This window comes from Oncorhynchus kisutch, linkage group LG1, assembly GCF_002021735.2.
Source record: "Oncorhynchus kisutch isolate 150728-3 linkage group LG1, Okis_V2, whole genome shotgun sequence".
In the NCBI taxonomy this organism is placed as follows: domain Eukaryota; kingdom Metazoa; phylum Chordata; class Actinopteri; order Salmoniformes; family Salmonidae; genus Oncorhynchus; species Oncorhynchus kisutch.
The window spans coordinates 24,058,955-24,083,248 of NC_034174.2; the positions used below are offsets into that span (position 1 = coordinate 24,058,955).

At 44.1% G+C, this 24,294-nt stretch overlaps 1 protein-coding gene across 2 annotated transcripts in view; it reads left to right on the forward strand.

Annotated features, from left to right (window-relative positions):
• Positions 1–24,294, forward strand: part of suclg2 (succinate-CoA ligase GDP-forming subunit beta) — a 127,225-nt gene that overhangs the window by 98,151 nt on the left and 4,780 nt on the right. The window contains exons 10-11 of one of the 2 annotated variants that reach the window (XM_020491641.2): positions 1,047–1,101; positions 4,302–4,888. In XM_020491641.2, coding sequence (XP_020347230.1) covers positions 1,047–1,079 — 33 coding nt within the window. In that variant the 3' untranslated portion in view covers positions 1,080–1,101; positions 4,302–4,888. Of the gene's footprint in view, positions 1–1,046; positions 1,102–4,301; positions 4,889–19,585; positions 19,707–24,294 lie in introns of those variants that run through there. The other variant, XM_031804708.1, reaches the window with a different exon arrangement.

The window sequence follows — 24,294 nt, forward strand, 5'->3', positions numbered from 1 at the left end:
TTTGACTGCATATGCCTTGCAAGTTGATAACATTCTCTTTTATGTTTTACTTTGTAAAAAGAAGCAGTTTACAGGACTGTTTTATTTACTGTAACTCTATTACTCATGTAATTTATTATAAGGGAAATTATGCAGTAGGCCTTTAGAATAGTGCAGAATATATCCTTGACCCTTTTGAAGTTGATGAGCAGGAAACAAACGATGCCAGGCGGCCTGCTGGACAATCGAAACTACACCTAAACTATATTGAAACTACACCCGAACTACACCTAAACTATACTGGAAACTACGCCTAAACTATACTGAAACTACACCTACACTACACCTAAGCTACACCTAAACTACACCTAAACTATACTGAAATTAACTTCACACATAATAAGAGTTAACCTACAGACAAGATTAAATTGACAATAATCTGGTGAGTGACTATTAGGTCTATCAGTTGTTAAAGTGTACATGAAGAGATGGGCGCATCTTATTGACAGATTCAGGAAAAGGAGCATTGCGTTATCAATTCTTCCTTCACATGTACATAAGTCACATGGATGTAAAACATTTAGATTTCTATATAGTACCTGAAAGAGCATATTCTGCCATTTCTATATAGTACCTGAAAGAGCATATTCTGCCATTTCTATGACAACTCATAATAACATGTAAATATGTTATTCTGTCGTCAATGAATGAATAGGTGATATAAACCAGATAGAGACTGGTAATGGTGCATGTGACTTCAGTTTTGGTTAGCCACCAAGTACTTGCTCAATGGCTTTCCATATCTGGTGAAAGACAAAACCAGGCCATGGGGTGAGTGACTGTCTGAGACTGTGGATTTGAGACTTGTGGCACCTTACATGGGCAAAGGCAGCCATGTGACCATAGACTATTTCTTCACATGAATTTCCCTGGCAGACAAGTTGATTGCAAAGTAGATTAGCCTGCTCGGAACAGGGAACAAACAAAGGCCGGAGCTACCCCCCTCTGCACAAAACAACATACACACGGTGTACAGATGGAAAATAAACAAGTGTTTGCATCCTCAGCACCATGCATCAAACTGTTGCCATCGGCAGTGACCAGAAGAAGACATCAGAGATGGTAACAGACTACAATTGCACAAAGATATAGATCTCTGCCATATACAAATAACCTTTCCATCTGCCAATCACCAAATACAGTGCATTGGGAAAGTATTCAGACCCCTTGACTTTTCCACGTTTTGTTACGTGACAGCCTTATTCTAATATTGATTTAAAATGTGTTTTTTTCCTAATCAAGCTACCTGATAATGACAATGTTAATGTTTTTTTTTTTTTTTTTTACATTTTTGCAAATGTATTAACATTTTTTAAATAAACATCACATTTACATATAGAACCAGTCAAAAGTTTGGACACCTGCCGGTACTCATTAGAGGGTATTCCTTTATTTTACTATTTTCTACATTGTAGAATAATAGTGAAGACATAAACTATGAAATAACACATGGAATCATGTAGTAACCAAAAAAAGTGTTCAACAAATCAAAATATATTTGAGATTCTTCCAAGTAGCCACCCTTTGCCTTGATGACAGCTTTGCACATTCTTGGCATTCTCTCAACCAGCTTCATGAGGTAGTCACCAGGAATGCATTTAAATTTCTTTCCTTCTTAATGCGTTTGAGCCAATCAGTTGTGTTGTGACAAGGGAGTGGTGGTATACAGAAGATTGCCCTATTTGGTAAAAGTCCATATTATGGCAATAACAGTGCAAATAAGTAAAGAGAAACGACAGTCCATCATTACTTTAAGACATGAAGGTCAGTCAATATGGAAAGTTTCTTCAAGTGCAGTCGCAAAAACCAACAACCGCTATGATGAAACTGGCTCTCATGAGGACTGCCACAGGAAAGGAAGACCCAGAGTTACCTCTGCTGCAGAGGATAAGTTCATTAGAGTTACCAGCCTCAGAAATTGCAGCCCAAATAAATGCTTCACAGGGTTCAAGTAACAGACACATCTCAACATCAACTGTTCAGAAGACACTGCGTGAATCAGGCCTTCATGGTCGAATTGCTGTAAGGAAACCACTACTAAAGGACACCAATAAGAAGAGACTTGCTTGGGCCAAGAAACACGAGCAATGGACCGGTGGATATCTGTCCTTTGGTCTGATGAGTCCAAATTGGAGAGACGCAGAGTAGGTGAACGGAGTATCTCTGCATGTGTAGTTCCCACCATGAAGCATGGAAGACATGGTGTGGGGGTGCTTTTCTGGTGACGCTGTCTGTGATTTATTTAGAATTCAAAGCACAGTTGACCAGTGTGGCTACCACAGCATTCTGCAGCGTTACGCCATCCCATCTGATTTGTGCTTAGAGGGTCTATAATTTATTTTTCAACAAGATAATGACCTAACACGCCTCCAGGCTGTGTAAGGGCTATTTGACCAAGAATGCGAGTGATGGAGTGCTGCATCAGATTACCTGGCCTCCACAATTACCCAACCTCAACCCAATTGAGATGGTTTGGGATGAGTTGGACCGCAGAGTGATGGAAAAGCAGCCAAAAAAGTGCTCAGAACTTCTTCAAGACTGTTGGAAAGGTTTTCCAGGTGAAGCTGGTTGAGAAAATACCAAGAGAGTGCAAAGCTGTCATGAAGGCAACGGATGGCTCCTTTGAAGAATCTAAAATATGACATATTTTGATTTAACACTTTTATGGTTACTACATGATTCCATATGTGTTATTTCATAGTTTATGTCTTCACTATTATTCTACAATGTAGAAAATAGTACAAATAAAGAAAAACCCTTGAATGAGTAGGTGTCCAAAATTTTGACTGGTACTGTAAGTATTCAGACCCTTTACTCAGTACTTTGTTGACGCAACTTTGGCAGTGATTACAGCCTTGTCTTCTTGGGTATGACAGTTCAAGCTTGGCACACCTGTATTTGGGGAGTTTCTCCAATTCTTCTCTGCAGATCCTCTCAAGCTCTGTCAGGTTGAATGGGGAGGGTTGCTGCACAGCTATTTTCAGGTTTTTCCTGAGATGTTCACGTCTGGGCTCTGGTTGGGACACTCCAGGAGATTCAGAGACTTGCCCCGAAGCCACTCCTGCATTGTATTTGGTGTGTGCTTAGGGTCGTTGTCCTGTTGGAAGGTGAACCTTCGCCCCAGTGTGAGGTCCTGAGTGCTCTGGAATAGGTTTTCATCAAGCATCTCTCAGTGCTTTGCTCCATTCGTCTTTCCCTCGATCCTGACTAGTCTCCCAGTAACTGCAGCTGAAAAACATCCCAACAGCATTATGTTGCCACCACCATGCTTCACCAGAGGGATGGTGACAGGTTTCCTCCAGACGTGACACTTGGCATTCAGGCCAAAGAGTTGAATCTTGGTTTCATCAGACCATAGAATCTTGTTTTTCATTGGTCTTAGAGTCCTTTAGGTGGCTTTTGGAAAACTCCAAGTGGGCTGTCGTGCCTTACTGAGGGAGTGGCTTCCGTCTGGCCACTCTACCATAAAGGCCTGATTTGTGCAGTCCTGCAGAGATGGTTATCCTTCTGGAAGGTTCTCACATCCCCACAGAGGAATTCTGGAGCTCTGTCAGAGTGACCATTGGGTTCTTGGTCATCTCCTTGACCAAGGCCCTTCTCCCACGTTTGCTCTAGGAAGAGTCTTGGTGGTTCCAAAATTCTTCCATTTAAGAAAGATGAAGGACACTGTGTTCTTGGACCTTCAATGCTGCAGGCATTTTTTGATACCCTTTCCCAGATCTGTGCCTCGACACAATCCTGTCTCGGGGGTCTACGCACAGTTCCTTTCGACCTCATGACTTTGGTTTTTGGTCTGACATGTACTGTCAAATGTGGGACCTTATATAGACAGGTGTGTGCCTTTCCAAATCATGTCCAATCAATTGTATTTACCACAGGTGGACTCCAATTAAGTTGTAGAAACATCTCAAGGATGATCAATGGAAACAGGATGCACCTGCGCTCAATTTCGAGTCTCATAGCAAAGGGCCTGGATACTTATTTACATAAGGTATTTCTGTTTGTCATTTTTAATATGTTTGCAAAATAAAATTAAAATAAAAAACCTTGCTTTGTCTTTATGGGGTATTGTGTGTAGATTGAGGACATATTTTTATTTAATCCATTTTTGAATAAGGCTGTAACGTAACACGAAGTGGAAAAAGTCAAGGGGTCTCAATACTTTCAGAATGCACTGTATCATCCCTTTTATTATATTGAATTTACAGTATTATTATTATTATATATAATTCTAACCTTTTCTATTCTATTTTATGCAATAGGTTGGTGTGGATGCACTTGGCCAGATGGCTGGACTGTACTCTGTAAAATGAGGTACTCGCCCCTGGCCTGTTGCGACATTCTACAACGTGCTCGACATGGCTGCTATCAACGCACACGTGTTGTACAAGAAATGCCTTGACAAGACAATCAGCAGGAGAGATTTCATCATGGATCCGGCATGTGAGCTTCAAGGCCCATTGAAAACTGTGTGCAGTGCAGCCGAAGCTGTGTGCTGTCTGGACCTGAAGCATAAAGAGAAGACACGATTGATTCATGTGTAAAGGCCCAGGTCTAAGGATTACAATACAGCGTCCGATAGAATCAACGGAGGACTTTTTATATATTGTCATGAATATATTTCCACAAGTTTTTTTTAATGCAATAAGCCGTTACTATTGTTCATGCACTGGTGCTTGTCTTTAGGAACACAGCAAATGATTTCACCTGCACACCTGGCTGGTTATAATATTATCCTCATTTTAGTTTCTACTTTGTCAAAAGAAACTGTATCTGGACTTTATTAGTTACTTTATTAGTTACTAATTCTAATACTAATTGAATCTACAAATAAAGTTGTTCAAATGGATTACACTGTAATGTTTTTTTATTGTAAGGGAAACTAGGACTTTGTAGAGTTATACAAATCATATCCTTGACTCCATCTAAACAAATAAGTAGTTTTTTTAGATGCCTTGGCAGCAGCTAATGGGCATCTGTAATAAATACAAAGAGGATGAGTGGTAGATCTCAGCTTGCATTTTGACTCAGAAAGTGGTCTTGACTCAGAAAATGGTGATGTTGGTTAAGGTGGACGACAGAACTGAGTGCAATGGGGCGATAGTCATTTAATTAAGTGACCATTGCTTTCTTGGGTACAGGAACAATGGTGGACATCTTGAAGCATCGTTCTTAATTGGTGGTTGCATTCTTTCACCGCTACGATGAGCCTGTGACTATGTTTGCACATATCAAAAGAATGTAGCTAGTTCAGTTGTTAGCTCCTGAAGTAAATGTTACTGTGAGGTGTAAATTATATGATTTCATTTGTGTGGGTGCATGCCTGAACAGTCTGTGTAGGTTAGGTTGGTAATATATCCATACCTGTTGTTTGTCCACTCACTGATATGACTGTCTTTGGCTGAGGCATGCATGCCTGTCTGCCTGCCTGGCTGCTTCAGTGCTGTGGGTTAAAACGCCCAGTTGTTTACCCATTAGCAAATGCACTTCACTAAAGAAAAGTGGTGTGTCTATGCAAGCAGCGTGATAAAAAGAAGTTGGAGATGATTTGCCTTGCAAAACAACCCAGCTGCCATTTATATGGCTCATTGTCTCCCAAGATCAGGTGCAATCTGAACTGGAATCATTTGGATAATTGACCTTCTGTGTGAATACATTAGAATAAATTAAAATTTGATTGGCCATGTAGCATTATGAAGAAAGTAGGAATGTTGGTCTGTTATATTCAGTGCTGGTTTGTTGTGCTAGGTCTCGGAGGTGATTATGTATGCCATTCCCTGCTATTATGCATTCCTTCATTTTAATAAAGTAATTCTCGCTCGGAGCGGAGTTGAGCAGAGCACCACTTTGCTGGTTGAGCTCTGCAATGATTGAAAGGAGAAATATCTGAGGATTGTGTATAGGAATCACTGTTCACATTTAACAATGTCTGTGCGTGTACTATGTGTATGTGTCTGATAGTTTGAGGGGTTTGGATGTGTGTGTGGCTGTCTGTGTCTCCCTTTCCAGTCTAATCTTAACAGCGCTCACGCTACCCTCAAACAGTAGTGCCTTAAATGGAGCGATACTGTGTGTCTGTATGCACACGTGGCCCTGCATATCTCTGTTGGCCCCTTCCCATCCCTTACTGATCGACAGCCATTAACCCTTGCTGAAAGGGTTGAGGAATATTTATGTCTGCCTGTCAGCGGTGACATGCGGCCCTCGGGATGAATAATATGCCTGCTGTACAGTCTCTGCCTTTATCACAGCACCATGGCAGCTACATTGTGTGTGTGAACATGCACAAGATCCTGAGGTGAGCAGCAGGAAATGAGTTCTACATCCCTGACTGACATCTGACAATGTCCCCTGCCAGTGCTGGTCTCTGTGCTCCCTTCTCTCGCTCCTGTGGCGTCTGCCTGCTGCCAGTCTCCCATCTTTCATTGCCTTGTCTTTCTGTCATCTCGTCCCCCTGTTGCTCACGCTCACTCTTGTCCTCTTATCTGACCTTCTTTCGGTCAAGATTTGACCTCCTATGTGTTTTCCACCTATTCTCTGTCTCACTACTCTTCTCCTACTTGGCAAACTTGAGCCCTTTTTTCACTTTCACTCTAGATTGCTTGCATTCTCCCTCTTTAGGACCACGTATTGACAGTAGATAGATTTCCCATGAAACCATTCTAGTGTCAAATTACTAAATCTCCAGCCTGGATTACTGATGGTAAATTGGAGTTTTGCTTTAGAGCCCTTCTTGTTGTGGATTTTTTTTCTGCCCTCCCATCTGATTAAAAAACTATCGGTGGCAAACGCTGAGGGACGTGACCGAGTGCAGGGTCGTTCGACAGACCGACAGCTCCATCAGATATGCCTCTGTGTTTTAATAGTCACTTCAAACTCAACAACAAAGACACGATCCAACACAGCGCACGCCACCATCTCCATAAAAAAAGGATAGGTGAAGTGCAAGTGCAATTCAGTCTTTTCCAATGTCGGGTTCCAAACTCGATGAGGCCCCCAGGGCTCCTTGCGAGCACTCGGTGCCTGGTAGCATAGAGAGAATATGAATGATGTGACCTGGGAAACAGCAATGGGATGGAGAAAGCTCTGATCAGAGGCTGGGGTTGTTGGTTCAGTCAGTGGTGGGATGGATGGGGTGCAGAAGTACGTGTGTGAGCATGGAGGCCAGCAGCTTGCAGACATGAGCACAAATTGGAATTGGTTTATTTGGTTTTTCTAACACTGACTTAACGAGGAACTTAATGAGACACTAAATGAGACAATCCAATGTCATCAGGAGTATTTATTCCACTTCTGTAGATCAGGCTGTCTACATTAAACAGCCCGTATTGTGTCAATTGATGAAATGCCATTGTTAACGCTGTGCTTTAACTTCGCCTTGATGTCTGTCCCCTACCACGACCTTCAGAAAACTGGCTCTTGTCTGTACGCTGTAAACTGATAGAACACTTGGTAGTTTAGTGCCATGTACATTACTCATTGACTGAAGGATTCAACAAGTGAAATAAAAATATGAATGCATTAGGTTTTATAACATTATACAACTAGTGTGTGTGGGTCTGTGTGTATGAGTGGTTTGGTGTCTTTTAAATCTGTGGTTAGCGTCTTGGTAGCTGCTTTGTCTTGGCCATATTGGCGAGTGTGTTGAAAAGTGTCTGAGTGATAGGACGACTTGGGAGATGGGTTCACCGAGAGCCAGCTGTCACAGTTCACAACACCCCCGCTCTCTCACAAGAGAGATGGACCTTGAGGCGGAAATGACTGGCTCCAGTATCAATTCACAGGGACACTGTTGTCCCCCCCCCCCCCACCATCCCCCGCATCTCCACCTTCGCCTGTGCCTCCCCTGGCTTGCTGCAAACCCATTTCTGCCTTGATTGTTTTTTTCTTCAGAGTAGAGCGAGTGTGCTGGTCAGTCACGTGGCAACAGGGCCTGAGGAACAGAAGGACATGGCCATCTTCAGATCTCGCAGCATAGAGAGATTTTCAGGACAGCTGGATGTGTCAGGAGATGGAGAGAGAGAAGGACGTATTGTATAGGATAGGACATTGTTTTTCAGAATGGGTTGGTTTGTGCTATGTCACTGTTAGGTCATATCAGGGCTCAACAAAGTGTTGACGTTCATATTTCTTGATACCTAGTGACGACCAATACAATGAATGGTTTCTGGATTTGTCATGACATATGGACAGTCACCTACCTGGTGCTTGAGTATTCCAGGAAAATAACTTGGGTATTCCAGGAAAAGGACATGGATTTGGAAGAAACGAGAGAATGGTCTTTGATACAGAATCATACTACTTCTACAGCTATTTTTATAGCTACATTTTCTATACTTTCACACATACAAATATCTTCCAAATGACATTTGCGCACACATTTGTTTATCTAAAGCTTTACTAAGAGGGACAATGTTTGCAGTAAAGACTCGGTGAAGCCATCTTTCCCTGTGTGTCGGTAGAGAAGCATCTCCCGTCCATTGATCACGAAGGTAGCCGTCAGTCACTGAGGGTTTCTTAAAATGAAGTGAAACTTTAGATGGCGGTGTCAAGATGTGTTTGTGAGCAGGCTTTCTTGACATAATGCTTCATCTCTTTCACTTTGGGCGAGGAGGAGCTGTCATGCTTCAACAGCCCAGATAATTATTTCCCTCTTATCCCCCTCGCCAGGCCCAATCCCAGCCTTCAATAGCATCCAGGCCTGCACGGCACCACGACACGTATACCCCCGCGTCTCTATCTCTATCTCTCTCTATCTCTGTCTGTCTCTCTCGCCCTCTGAAGAGTAGCACACCAGAGGGAATGGATTTGCAGAGAGGAAAATAGCCCTTAGATTTAATAAGATGGTGCCAAAAGAGAAAGCCAGGAGGAGGATACAAAGAAGAACTACAATCAAATGGACGGTCTTATTGTCCAGGCCAAGTGTCCTGTTTGTAGTGCTATACACAAACGTACATATGCTATTTAATATCCATGCTGTGCACGTGTGTTGTATGACTGACCATGTATGTGTTTTTTGTCCTCAGAAGCGACTAGTCATTTTGAGGTGCGTTCAATCGGTTATTTGTTTTCGGGATAAACTGGGAGCTCCATTGATGTAGTGAGGAGGACTTCTGGTTTATATGGTGATTGCTTCACCGGGTTCTCCAATAGGCTAAGTGGAGCTTTCAAACTATTGCTCTCACCTACCTGTGGGAAGGTGGTGGGGACCTAAATAGAACTGGGCCCAATACCACAGCTGAACTGCTGATTCATGGTAGATCATTAGTGCCTGTAGGCCCTGTCTTCATTTGGAAAGGCTGCATGTTAACCGTTAGCCCCTGTTTTGGGTGGTGCAGCCCGGTGGAGGAACAGAATAAACAAGCCAGGACCTGCAGGCTTGTCAGAGGAGGCTGCTGCCACCAGATAAAGCAGAACAATGCCCTTAATAGGCCACAGAGAGACCAAGGATTTCCAGATGTTTCTGGACTATCTGCTAGGCTACAACAAAAGAGATGTGTTTCCTCTGACAGATTAGCAGTGGTCAGCAGGGGTACACTGCTGTTAGTGTGAAGCACAGTGCTAAATGTGTGTCGGAGTGATAATTCAGCAGTACACACTTACCACAGGGATGCTGGCAGCAGACAGAGGAAATGCAATTCTGGATGGCTGGTTAGTTAGTTAGTTCAAATGAGCGGAAGAAAATCACTTTTTAGGTGTTGAGAGGTCTATAGGGGAGAAACATTATGGTTTCTCCTCATGTCTATTTTGTAGGTATCATGGGTTGTTTTGGGGCTGGACAAATGGACTTGTTGGGTTATAATGTTGTGTATATACCAGTCAGTGGTATGACATTCATCCTCATATTGTGTTGAACATGAGGCATAGGCATAAAATATGAATGTGTTTTATAAAATGCATTGACACTGGGGATTTGCAGTTCCTCTGCCTGTCAGCGTAGAGTCTACGAGGCTACGTTTCATCCTGTCTTAAATGCAGGTCCTCTGTCTGTCAGCGTAGAGTCTACGAGGCTACGTTTCATCCTGTCTTAAATGCAGTTCCTCTGCCTGTCAGCGTAGAGTCTACGAGGCTACGTTTCATCCTGTCTTAAATGCAGTTCCTCTGTCTGTCAGCGTAGAGTCTACGAGGTTACCTTTCATCCTGTCTTAAATGCAGTTCCTCTGTCTGTCAGTGTAGAGTCTACGAGGCTACATTTCATCCTGTCTTAAATGCAGTTCCTCTGTCTGTCAGCGTAGAGGCTACATTTTATCCTGTCTTAAATGCAGTTCCTCTGTCTGTCAGCGTAGAGTCTACGAGGCTACGTTTCATCCTGTCTTAAATGCAGTTCCTCTGTCTGTCAGCGTAGAGTCTACTAGGCTACATTTCATCCTGTCTTAAATGCAGTTCCTCTGTCTGTCAGCATAGAGGCTACGTTTCATCCTGTCTTAAATGCAGTTCCTCTGTCTGTCAGCGTAGAGTCTACGAGGCTACGTTTCATCCTGTCTTAAATGCAGTTCCTCTGTCTGTCAGCGTAGAGGTTACATTTCTTCCTGTCTTAAATGCAGTTCCTCTGTCTGTCAGCGTAGAGTCTACGAGGCTACATTTCATCCTGTCTTAAATTAAGTTACTCTGTCTGTCAGCGTAGAGGCTACGTTTCATCCTGTCTTAAATGCAGGTCCTCTGTCTGTCAGCGTAGAGTCTACGAGGCTACGTTTCATCCTGTCTTAAATGCAGTTCCTCTGCCTGTCAGCGTAGAGTCTACGAGGCTACGTTTCATCCTGTCTTAAATGCAGTTCCTCTGTCTGTCAGCGTAGAGTCTACGAGGTTACCTTTCATCCTGTCTTAAATGCAGTTCCTCTGTCTGTCAGCGTAGAGTCTACTAGGCTACATTTCATCCTGTCTTAAATGCAGTTCCTCTGTCTGTCAGCATAGAGGCTACGTTTCATCCTGTCTTAAATGCAGTTCCTCTGTCTGTCAGCGTAGAGTCTACGAGGCTACGTTTCATCCTGTCTTAAATGCAGTTCCTCTGTCTGTCAGCATAGAGGCTATGTTTCATCCTGTCTTAAATGCAGTTCCTCTTTCTGTCAGCGTAGAGGTTACATTTCTTCCTGTCTTAAATGCAGTTCCTCTGTCTGTCAGCGTAGAGTCTACGAGGCTACATTTCATCCTGTCTTAAATTAAGTTACTCTGTCTGTCAGCGTAGAGGCTACGTTTCATCCTGTCTTAAATGCAGTTCCTCTGTCTGTCAGCGTAGAGTCTACGAGGCTACGTTTCATCCTGTCTTAAATGCAGTTCCTCTGCCTGTCAGCGTAGAGTCTACGAGGCTACGTTTCATCCTGTCTTAAATGCAGTTCCTCTGTCTGTCAGCGTAGAGTCTACGAGGTTACCTTTCATCCTGTCTTAAATGCAGTTCCTCTGTCTGTCAGCGTAGAGTCTACGAGGCTACATTTCATCCTGTCTTAAATGCAGTTCCTCTGTCTGTCAGCGTAGAGGCTACATTTTATCCTGTCTTAAATGCAGTTCCTCTGTCTGTCAGCGTAGAGTCTACGAGGCTACATTTCATCCTGTCTTAAATGCAGTTCCTCTGTCTGTCAGCGTAGAGTCTACGAGGCTACGTTTCATCCTGTCTTAAATGCAGTTCCTCTGTCTGTCAGCGTAGAGTCTACTAGGCTACATTTCATCCTGTCTTAAATGCAGTTCCTCTGTCTGTCAGCATAGAGGCTACGTTTCATCCTGTCTTAAATGCAGTTCCTCTGTCTGTCAGCGTAGAGTCTACGAGGCTACGTTTCATCCTGTCTTAAATGCAGTTCCTCTGTCTGTCAGCATAGAGGCTATGTTTCATCCTGTCTTAAATGCAGTTCCTCTTTCTGTCAGCGTAGAGGTTACATTTCTTCCTGTCTTAAATGCAGTTCCTCTGTCTGTCAGCGTAGAGTCTACGAGGCTACATTTCATCCTGTCTTAAATTAAGTTACTCTGTCTGTCAGCGTAGAGGCTACGTTTCATCCTGTCTTAAATGCAGTTCCTCTGTCTGTCAGCGTAGAGTCTACGAGGCTACGTTTCATCCTGTCTTAAATGCAGTTCCTCTGCCTGTCAGCGTAGAGTCTACGAGGCTACGTTTCATCCTGTCTTAAATGCAGTTCCTCTGTCTGTCAGCGTAGAGTCTACGAGGTTACCTTTCATCCTGTCTTAAATGCAGTTCCTCTGTCAGCGTAGAGTCTACGAGGCTACATTTCATCCTGTCTTAAATGCAGTTCCTCTGTCTGTCAGCGTAGAGGCTACATTTTATCCTGTCTTAAATGCAGTTCCTCTGTCTGTCAGCGTAGAGTCTACGAGGCTACATTTCATCCTGTCTTAAATGCAGTTCCTCTGTCTGTCAGCGTAGAGTCTACGAGGCTACGTTTCATCCTGTCTTAAATGCAGTTCCTCTGTCTGTCAGCGTAGAGTCTACTAGGCTACATTTCATCCTGTCTTAAATGCAGTTCCTCTGTCTGTCAGCATAGAGGCTACTTTTCATCCTGTCTTAAATGCAGTTCCTCTGTCTGTCAGCGTAGAGTCTACGAGGCTACGTTTCATCCTGTCTTAAATGCAGTTCCTCTGTCTGTCAGCATAGAGGCTACGTTTCATCCTGTCTTAAATGCAGTTCCTCTTTCTGTCAGCGTAGAGGTTACATTTCTTCCTGTCTTAAATGCAGTTCCTCTGTCTGTCAGCGTAGAGTCTACGAGGCTACATTTCATCCTGTCTTAAATTAAGTTACTCTGTCTGTCAGCGTAGAGGCTACGTTTCATCCTGTCTTAAATGCAGTTCCTCTGTCTGTCAGCGTAGAGTCTACGAGGCTACGTTTCATCCTGTCTTAAATGCAGTTCCTCTTTCTGTCAGCGTAGAGGTTACATTTCTTCCTGTCTTAAATGCAGTTCCTCTGTCTGTCAGCGTAGAGTCTACGAGGTTACGTTTCATCCTGTCTTAAATGCAGTTCCTCTGTCTGTCAGCGTAGAGTCTACGAGGTTACGTTTCATCCTGTCTTAAATGCAGTTCCTCTGTCTGTCAGCGTAGAGTCTACGAGGCTACGTTTCATCCTGTCTTAAATGCAGTTCCTCTGTCTGTCAGCGTAGAGTCTACGAGGCTACGTTTCATCCTGTCTTAAATGCAGTTCCTCTAGCTGTCAGCGTAGAGTCTACGAGGCTACGTTTCATTCTGTCTTAAATGCAGTTCTTCTGTCTGTCAGCGTAGAGTCTACGAGGCTACATTTCATCCTGTCTTAAATGCAGTTCCTCTGTCTGTCAGCGTAGAGTCTACGAGGCTACGTTTCATCCTGTCTTAAATGCAGTTAGCAGGCTGGATAATGGAGGCTGAATAGCCTGTTTCTACTGTGAAGCTCTTTCGCAGTTTGATGTGAAAGAGCCTTGACGGTATTGGAGCAGAGGCTGCTATGATCCTATTATGTGAAGTTTGAATCATTCACTGGGCCAGGTAGAACTCCTCATACGTTACAGGCATCAAGGTTCCCAAAGGATCCCAGTACAATAAACTGTATTCCTTCATGCTCTGCTGCAATGAATGGCCTATATTTATCCTAGCTCAAATGATGAGGCTACTGTATCACAGGGGCAATTGGAGAATAGTACAATGTATTTTATTCAATTGCATCCGAGTGGATTTGTATTGATCTTTGTGTGATTTTGGGTTGGTCAGAGTTTGAGTCCGAGCTCGAATCGACTGGATCACATGTAAGATTGACTTTTGAATGGAGAAGGGATTGTTCCAATTGACCCTAACATTCCTTTCTGCTATTAATCAGTGTGACATTTAAAGAGCTAGATCTACGGTGGAGAGGCTCTGTGGTTCTACTGCTGCTCAACGTCTCTAAAGCCACTACAGTATGTAACCAATATGTCGTCAACCGTTTGCAGAATGGCTCCCGTGCGCCATCCAGGTGCAACACATTGGTGACGGAGGTGACACCTTACCCCCTCGCAGTATAAAGGTCATTGAAGCTTGATGTGAATGACATATTTACAGAGCTTTCTGAATATGGTTTTGTCTTCATCCATTTCCTGAACACTGAGGATACAAGGAACTTAGAGAGTGTTTTAGACCTCATGGTGGCGCTGTGTGACAGCAGGTGGTTGATCATGTGTGCCTAGTCTTTTAACTCTGTAACGATAGATTTTTGGTTTGAAAACTCACATTGGAATCATGGCTAGTGATCACACTTAACCAAACATTTCTCAAATATTGTGTTGCAACCGTTAAAAGCCTGTTTGGTGAAAGTTGATCTCTTGTACATGGGCTAGGGGGCTGCTCTGTTTAACATGTTTTTGAATGACAAAACTCCACTGAAGTGAAGCCAACTATTTTTCATCCATATTTCTATAAACTGCTTTTACTTGCATGCGGGCATATATAAATCATGTCTCATGTATCATTTATATACATAGATGTTAATAGGACACTCGTGGATGGAAGAAATATGGTGCTACTGAATAGAGCTGGGATTGAAAAATGTGCTGCTGATGGCAACAGAATAGGGCTTGTACTGAGCTTCAGAACCAGCATCTTAATATGTATTGCCCCCCAGTGGTGAGGAGACGGAATAGCAGGACATTCACCAGTGTTACCCCGCGCATCCCTGTGTTGCGTTCTGTAAATCAGCCTCAAGCGCTGATGGGAAACTTCAATCACTCTGTGTGTCGCCAGAAACCGGCCGAACCACACGGTGAAGGAAAGATTCATTGTGAGATGTGCTTGTCTTACTGAACATGATTTTTATTGAGTTTGATTATCCACAACAGTGCTCTTACAGTATGTACAGTAAATCACACCTGGGAGCCACCACGGTGGTCCACAAGTCAGATCATGGGCATTGATTGGGCTTCCTTGAGTGACATTGTATAAAGTTAAACTCGAGTGTAATATGCATGTTGATGTGTAGATATACCTTTCCTAGTGTGGTGTCCTTGGAGTATAGATAGTCTAATGAGCTACAGGGAGAAATCAATGGCAGGGCTAAGGTTCAACAGAGCTTGGAGTATTGACAGATCTCACCACCAGAAGCCACAGCGACCTCTGCCTGTCTCTCTTTCTGTCTTTCTCTTATCTATTACTCTCGCTCTCTTTCTAGCTTGCTGTAACTCTCCCTTTCTAGTGCTCTCTCTTCTCACTCTCCTCTCACTCTCTCCTCTCGCTCTCTCTCCTATTCCTCTCGCTCTCTCCTCTCGCTCTCTCCTCTCGCTCTCTCCTCTCGCTCTCTCCTCTCGCTCTCTCCTCTCGCTCTCTCTCCTATTGCTATTTCACTCTCCCTCCTCTTGCTATCTCGCTCTCTTCTCACTCTCTCTTCTCGCTCTCTCCTCTCGCTCGCTCTCCTCTTGCTATCTCGCTCTCTTCTCGCTCTCTCGCTCACTCTCCTCTCGCTCTCTCGCTCACTCTCCTCTTGCATTCTCGCACTCGTTCTCTCTCCTCTTGCGATCTCGCTCTCGTTCTCTCTCCTCTTGCGATCTCGCTCTCGCACGCTCCTCTTGCTATCTTGTCCCCGGCACTCCTTTTGCTATCTCGCTCTCTTCTTGCACTCTCCTCTCGCGCTCTCTCACCTCTTGCCGCTCTCACCTCTTGCCGCTCTCTCCTCTTACGCTCTCTCTCCTCTTGCGCTCTCTCCTCTTCCTATCACACTCTGTCTCTCCTCTTGCTATCGCGCTCTGTCTCTCCTCTTGCTATCGCGCTCTGTCTCTCCTCTTGCTATCGCGCTCTGTCTCTCCTCTTGCTATCGCGCTCTGTCTCTCCTCTTGCTATCGCGCTCTGTCTCTCCTCTTGCTATCGCGCTCTCTCTCTCCTCTTGCTATCGTGCTCTCTCTCACCTCTTGCTATTGCGTTCTCTCTCCTCTTGCTATCGCTCTCTCTCTCTCCTCTTCCTATCGCGCTCTGTCTCTCCTCTTGCTATCACGTTCTCTCTCCTCTTGCTATCGCGCTCTCTCTCTCCTCTTGCTATCGCGCTCTCTCTCCTCTTGCTATCGCGTTCTCTCTCCTCTTGCTATCTCGCTCTCTCTCTCCTCTTGCTATCGCGCTCTCTCTCCTCTTGCTATCGCGTTCTCTCTCCTCTTGCTATCGCGCTCTCTCTCTCCTCTTGCTATCGCGCTCTGTCTCTCCTCTTGCTATCGCGTTCTCTCTCCTCTTGCTATCGCGTTCTCTCTCTCCTCTTGCTATCGCGCTCTCTCTCTCCTCTTGCTATCGCGTTCTCTCTCCTCTTGCTATCGCGCTCTGTCTCTCCTCTTGCTATCGCGCTCTCTCTCCTCTTGCTATCGCGCTCTCTCTCTCCTCTTGCTATCGCGCTCTCTCTCTCCTCTTGCTATCGCGTTCTCTCTCCTCTTGCTATCGCGCTCTCTCTCCTCTTGCTATCGCGCTCTCTCTCCTCTTGCTATCGCTCTCTCTCTCCTCTTGCTATCGCGCTCTCTCTCTTGCTATCGCGCTCTCTCTCTTGCTATCGCGCTCTCTCTCCTCTTGCTATCACGCTCTCTCTCCTCTTGCTATCACGCTCTCTCTCCTCTTGCTATCGCGCTCTCTCTCCTCTTGCTATCACGCTCTCTCTCCTCTTTCTATCGCGCTCTCTCTCCTCTTTCTATCGCGCTCTCTCTCCTCTTGCTATCACGCTCTCTCTCCTCTTTCTATCGCGCTCTCTCTCCTCTTGCTATCGCGCTCTCTCTCCTCTTGCTATCACGCTCTCTCTCCTCTTGCTATCACGCTCTCTCTCCTCTTGCTATCGCGCTCTCTCTCCTCTTGCTATCACGCTCTCTCTCCTCTTGCTATCGCGCTCTCTCTCCTCTTGCTATCACGCTCTCTCTCCTCTTGCTATCACGCTCTCTCTCCTCTTTCTATCGCGCTCTCTCTCCTCTTTCTATCGCGCTCTCTCTCCTCTTGCTATCGCGCTCTCTCTCCTCTTGCTATCGCGCTCTCTCTCCTCTTGCTATCGCGCTCTCTCTCCTCTTGCTATCGCGCTCTCTCTCTCCTCTTGCTATCGCGCTCTCTCTCCTCTTGCTATCGCGCTCTCTCTCTCCTCTTTCTATCGCGCTCTCTCTCCTCTTGCTATCACGCTCTCTCTCCTCTTGCTATCACGCTCTCTCTCCTCTTTCTATCGCGCTCTCTCTCTCCTCTTGCTATCACGCTCTCTCTCCTCTTTCTATCGCGCTCTCTCTCCTCTTGCTATCACGCTCTCTCTCCTCTTTCTATCGCGCTCTCTCTCCTCTTGCTATCACGCTCTCTCTCCTCTTTCTATCGCGCTCTCTCTCCTCTTGCTATCGCGCTCTCTCTCCTCTTGCTATCGCGCTCTCTCTCCTCTTGCTATCACGCTCTCTCTCCTCTTGCTATCACGCTCTCTCTCCTCTTTCTATCGCGCTCTCTCTCCTCTTGCTATCGCGCTCTCTCTCCTCTTGCTATCGCGCTCTCTCTCCTCTTGCTATCGCGCTCTCTCTCTCCTCTTGCTATCGCGCTCTCTCTCCTCTTGCTATCGCGCTCTCGCTCTCCTCTTGCTATCGCGCTCTCTCTCCTCTTGCTATCACGCTCTCTCTCTCCTCTTTCTATCGCGCTCTCTCTCCTCTTTCTATCGCGCTCTCTCTCTCCTCTTGCTATCGCGCTCTCTCTCCTCTTGCTATCGCGCTCTGTCTCTCCTCTTGCTATCACGCTCTCTCTCTCTCCTCTTTCTATGGCGCTCTCTCTCCTCTTGCTATCACGCGCTCTCTCTCCTCTTTCTATCGCGCTCTCTCTCCTCTTGCTATCACGCTCTCTCTCTCCTCTTGCTATCGCGCTCTCTCTCTCCTCTTGCTATCGCGCTCTCTCTCCTCTTGCTATCGCGCTCTGTCTCTCCTCTTGCTATCATGCTCTCTCTCTCCTCTTTCTATCGCGCTCTCTCTCCTCTTGCTATCACGCTCTCTCTCTCCTCTTTCTATCGCGCTCTCTCTCCTCTTGCTATCACGCGCTCTCTCTCCTCTTTCTATCGCGCTCTCTCTCCTCTTGCTATCGCGCTCTCTCTCTCCTCTTGCTATCACGCTCTCTTTCCTCTTGTTATCACGGTCTCTCTTGCTATCGCGCGCTATCTCTCCTCTCGCACTCTCTCTCCTCTCACGTACTCTTCTCACTCTGCTCTCGCTCTCTCTCCTCTCACGTACTCTTCTCACTCTGCTCTCGCTCTCTCTCCTCTCACGTACTCTTCTCACTCTGCTCTCGCTCTCTCTCCTCTCACGTACTCTTCTCACTCTCCTCTCGTGCTCTTTCTCCTCTCGCTCTCTCTACCTCTCTGTGATTTTGTCTGATTGTAATGCTGTAACTGGGCAGAGGCAGTGTCAGGATTAGACCAATTTGCTGTCTGTGCCTGGGGCGAGAGCTACCTAGGGCCAAGGGGAACACACACTCACACCTCCAGGCTGTGGAGATGACATCTACCTTTAGAAAGGAACATTCAGGCCCTGCTTCAGATCTCACCTACAGTAGCAGGATGTAAGGCAGACAGTGAAATTGTTTTATGCAAGTTTGGACCAATGAGACTCTCTCTCACACCACCTCTCACTCACTATAGACGGAATGTTCTGTGGAGAAGCAATTTTGTCTGTGCGTGTGTAGTGCATGTGTGTGTCTTTGGCATGGCTGTCCCTGTGTTATTGGTTATGGTACTGGCTCTAATAGTGTGGTATCAGTCACAGATGACAGTGATGAACAACACCTCCACCTGAGGACTGCTTCTCCTTGGAGATTGACAGCTGCTCCACATTAATATGGCTGTCTGACGAACACACACAAACACACACCATGTAGTGTGTCCTCAAAGAGGGCATATTCATTGGCGAACATATACAATGTTGTCTGACTTGAATCCAGGAACAGCACACTCATCAAACGGCAATACAATTCTTGAACCAATATGTTGTATTCCAATGTTCAGTCTATACACTGGCTTTTTTTAGTTACATATGCAGATCTCAAGAATGTGGCCCAAGGAGATTGGATTTGGCCCAAGAAGAGTGTGTAAACATCATTAACTCTCACACACACACCATTCACACACACAGTGGCTCTTACAGATTAGAGATGATAAACAAATATGCATGATTAATCCTCTGCTCACACTCAACTTTTCACACAACTGCCCTGAGTAATTACTGTTGTGTTTTGTTAGTGTAATTACCCTGCCTGGCCAGACATCACACAGTCTGCCCTGAGTAATTACTGTTGTGTTTTGTTAGTGTAATTACCCTGCCTGGCCTAGACATCACACAGTCTGCCCTGAGTAATTACTGTTGTGTTTTGTTAGTGTAATTACCCTGCCTGGCCAGACATCACACAGTCTGCCCTGAGTAATTACTGTTGTGTTTTGTTAGTGTAATTACCCTGCCTGGCCAGACATCACACAGTCTGCCGCAGGTTTACTGTTTCAGTCTTTTCTCTCCCTCTATCACTTTACTGTAAACATTTTAGATATGAAGACATCAATATGTGTAAGACGAATTGTAGGTGTACAGCATAGGAGAACCCGTTATAAGTTTGAACATTTCTTAGGACTATAATAACCCTCCTGTCCTCCGGGCCACAGGTGGAGGCCATCCTGGTGAACATCTTCGGGGGCATCGTCAACTGTGCCATCATTGCCAACGGCATCACCAAGGCTTGCCGTGAGCTGGAGCTCAAAGTTCCCCTGGTTGTCCGGCTGGAAGGTGGGTACTGTACAGGTGGTACTACACCCATAGCTCTACACCCCTACCTACCATCAGTTTGACTAGTCTTTACACTCCCGGCCCACAGCTCTACACCCCTACCTACCATCAGTTTGACTAGTCTTTACACTCCCGGCCCACAGCTCTACACCCCTACCTACCATCAGTTTGACTAGTCTTTACACTCCAGGCCCACAGCTCTACACTCCTACCTACCATCAGTTTGACTAGTCTTTACACTCCCAGACGCTAGCGTCCCACCTCGACAACAGCCAGTGAAATTGCAGGGCGCCAAATTCAACACAACAGAAATCTCATAATTCAAATTCCTCTAACACACAAGTATTATCCACCATTTTAAAGATAAACTTCTTCTAAATACAACCACAGTGTCCGATTTCAAAAAGGCTTTACGACGAAAGCACACCAAACAATTATGTTAGGTCAGTACAGTAGTCACAGAAAAACACAGCCGTTTTTCCAGCCAAAGAGAGGAGTCACAAAAAGCAGAAATAGAGATAAAAATGAATCACTAACCTTTGATGATCTTCATCAGATGGCACTCATAGGACTTCATGTTACACAATACATGTATGTTTTGTTCGATAAAGTTCATATTTATATCCAGAAATCCCAGTTTACATTGGCGAGTTATGGTCAGAAATGCATTGTCTCAAACAAACAAACGTGAAAGTGCAGAGAGCCACATCAAATAACAGAAATACTTATCATAGACATTGATAAACGATACAAGTGTTAAGCATGGAATTATAGATAAACTTCTCCTTAATGCAACCGCTGAGTCAGATTTCAAAAATGCTTTACGGCGAATGCACACTTTGCGATTATGTTAGGTCAGCTCCTAGCCACAGAAACCCATACAGCCATTTTCCAAACAAGGAGAGGTGTCACAAAAGTCAGAAATAGCATTAAAATGAATCACTTACCTTTGATCTTCATCTGGTGGCACTCCCAGGTCTCCATGTTAGACAATAAATGTTTGTTTTGTTCGATAATGTCCCTCTATGAACAAAAACCTTCTTTTTGTTTGCGCGATTTGTCCAGTAACCCGAATCCAGACAAAAGTTAGTAGAAACGTGCCAAACGATGTTTAAAATCAAACCTCCGGTTGTTTTTGTCATAAATAATCAATCATATTTCAACCGGACAAAAGCTTCGTCAATAGGAAAGGAGAAACAAGAAAGGCTCGTTCACAATCAGACGCATGGCTGATGAATGGAAATTTCCACTGGCCACTGATTGAAAGTGCTGTATCTCCCTCATTTTTCAGAGTAAAAGCCTGAAACAATGCCTAAAGACTGGTCACATGTTGAGGAAGCCATAGAGCTTGTGAACTGGGTCCTAAGTCTTTGTATGGTGGATAGGCTTTCAATGGAAAAACAGCCTTTCAAAATAATAGTACTTCCGGGTTGGATTTTCCTCAAGTTTACGCCTGCCGTATCAATTCTGTTATACTCGCAGACATTATTTTAACAATTTTGGACACGTTAGAGTGTTTTCTATCCAAATCTACAAATTATATGCATATCCTATCTTCTGGGCCTGAGTAACAGGCAGTTTAATTTGGGCACGCTTCCAAAATTCCAAATGCTGCCCCCTACCCTAGTGAAGTTAAGCATACCTTTTAAAATGAGGAAAGGACCGACTACAAAAGATGTGTATGCATCGGCCATGCTAAAATGTCAAACAGGTTGCCTTTTGTTTTGATAGAAAGTGAAATTTGCATTATTGGAGGACCAAAAAAGCCGATACCGATTAATCGGCCAATTTTTTTTTACATTTCTTTGTAATAATGACAATTGCAAAAATACTGAATTAACACTTATTTTAACTTAATATAATACATCAATAAAATCAATTTAGCCTCAAGTAAATAATGAAACATGTTCAATTTGGTTTAAATAATGAAAAAACAAAGTGTTGGAGAAGAAAGTAAAAGTGCAATATGTGCTATGTAAGAAAGATAACGTTTCAGTTCCTTGCTCAGAACATGAGAACATATGAAATCTGGTGGTTCCTTTTAACATGAGTCTTCAATATTCCCAGGTAAGAAGTTTTAGGTTGTAGTTATTATAGGAATTATAGGACTATTTCCCTCTATAGCATTTGTATTTCATTAACTTATTGGATATAGGGGGCGCTCTTTTAATTTATGGATAAAAAAACGTTCCCGTTTTAAACAAGATATTTTTTCACGAAAAGATGCTCGACTATGCATATAATTGACAGCTTTGGAAAGAAAACACTCTGACGTTTCCAAAACTGCAAAGATATTGTCTGTGAGTGCCACAGAACTAATGCTACAGGCGAAACCAAGATGACATTTCATACAGGAAGTGCCCCAGATTTTGAATGCGCTGTGTTCCAATGTCTCCTTATATGGCTGTGTATGGGTCACGAATGAGCTTAGACTTTCTGTCGTTTCCCCAAGGTGTCGACAGCATTGTGACGTATTTGTAGGCAAATCATTGGAAGATTGACCTTAAGAGACTACTACCAGGTGGCCGCTTGGTGTCCTCCGTTGCAATTATTGCGTAATCTCCAGCTGCGTGTATTTTTCGTTTGCTTCGAGGAGAAACACAGCTGCTACGAATGATTTATCATCGAATAGATATGTGAAAAACACCTTGAGGATTGATTCTAAACAACGTTTGCCATGTTTCTGTCGATATTATGGAGTTAATTTGGTAAAAAGTTTGGCGTTGTAGAGACTGCATTTTCGGATTTTATTCTTAGCCAAACGTGATGAACAAAACGGAGCGATTTCTCCTACAGAAATAATATTTTTGGAAAAAATGAACATTTGCTATCTAACTGAGAGTCTCCTCATTGAAAACATCCGAAGTTCTTCAAAGGTAAATTCTTTTATTTGAATGCTTTTCTTGTTTTTTTGAAAATGTTGCCTGCTGAATGCTAGGCTTAATGCTATGCTAGCTATCAATACTCGCTATGGTTGAAAAGCATATTTTGAAAATCTGAGATGACAGTGTTGTTACCAAAAGGCTAAGCTTGTGAGTGAATATATTTCTTTCATTTCATTTGCGATTTTCATGAATAGTTAACGTTGGGTTATGGTAATGAGCTTGAGGCTATAATTACGCTCCCGGATACGGGATTGCTCGACGCTAGAGGTTAACCTTTGACTATTGGATGTTCTTATAGGTAATTTACTATCCCTCTCCTTGCTCCTCCCTGGGCTCGAACCAGCAACACAACGACATCAGCCACCATCGAAGCAGCGTTACCCATGCAAAGCAAGGGGAACAACTACTAGAAGGCTCAGAGCGAGTGACCTTTGAAACGCTATTACCGCGCGCTAACTAGCTAGCCATTTCACTTCGGTTACACCAGCCTCATCTCGGGAGTTGATAGGCTTGAAGTCATAAACAGCGCAATGCTTGACGCACAACGAAGAGCTGCTGGCAAAACGCAAAGAAAGCGATGTTTGAATGAATGTTTACGTGCGTGCTTCTGCCTACCACCGCTCAGTCAGACACTTAGATACTTGTATGCTTGTATGCTCAGTCAGATTATATGCAACGCAGGACACGCTAGATAATATCTAGTAATATCAGCAACCATGTGTAGTTAACTAGTGATTATGATTGATTGTTTTTTATAAGATAAGTTTAATGCTAGCTAGCAACTTACCTTGGCTTACTGCATTCGCGTAACAGGCAGTCTCCTTGTGGAGTGCAACAAGAGAGAGGCAGGTCATAATGGGTTGGACTAGTTAACTGTAAGGCTGCAAGATTGGATCCCCTGAGCTGACAAAGTGAAAATCTGTTGTTCTGCCCCTGAACGAGGCAGTTAACCCACCGTTCCTAGGCCGTCATTGAAAATAATGTGTTCTTAACTGACTTGCCTAGTTAGATAAAGGTATAAAAAAACATATATATATTTTTTTACATTTAAATCGGCGCCCAAAAATACCGATTTCCGATTGTTATGAAAACTTGAAATCGGCTCCCTAATTAATCGGCCTTTCTGATTTAATCGGTCGACCTGTAATATATATATATGCATATCTTTATTTAACAAATTCTTATTTACAATGAGGGCCTACCAAAAGGCACTCCTGCGGGGATGGGGGCTGGGATTAAAAACAAACATTTTAAATTAAAATATATGACGAAACACACATGACGAGAGACAACACTACATAAAGAGAGACCTAAGACGACAACATAGCATGAGAGCAACACATGAAACACAGCATGGTAGCAACACATAACGTTCCAGTTGCTAGCTGCAGCAAACAGAAAAGACGAGCGACCCAGGGATGTGTGTGGTTTGGGGATCTTTAATAGACTGTGACTGGCAGAGCTGGTGTTGTATGTGGAGGATGAGGGCTGCCGTAGGTATCTCAGATAGGAGGGAGTGAGGCCTAAGCGGGTTTTATAAATAAGAATCAACCTGTGGGTCTTGCGTCGGGTCTACAGAGACCTCCTTTACAGAGGAGTATAGAGTGCAGTGATGTGTCCTATAAGGAGCATTGGTGGCAAATAAAACCCAGATAAACACTCCCTGTTGTTGGACACAGGGCTGAAAGAGGCAAATGATTGTG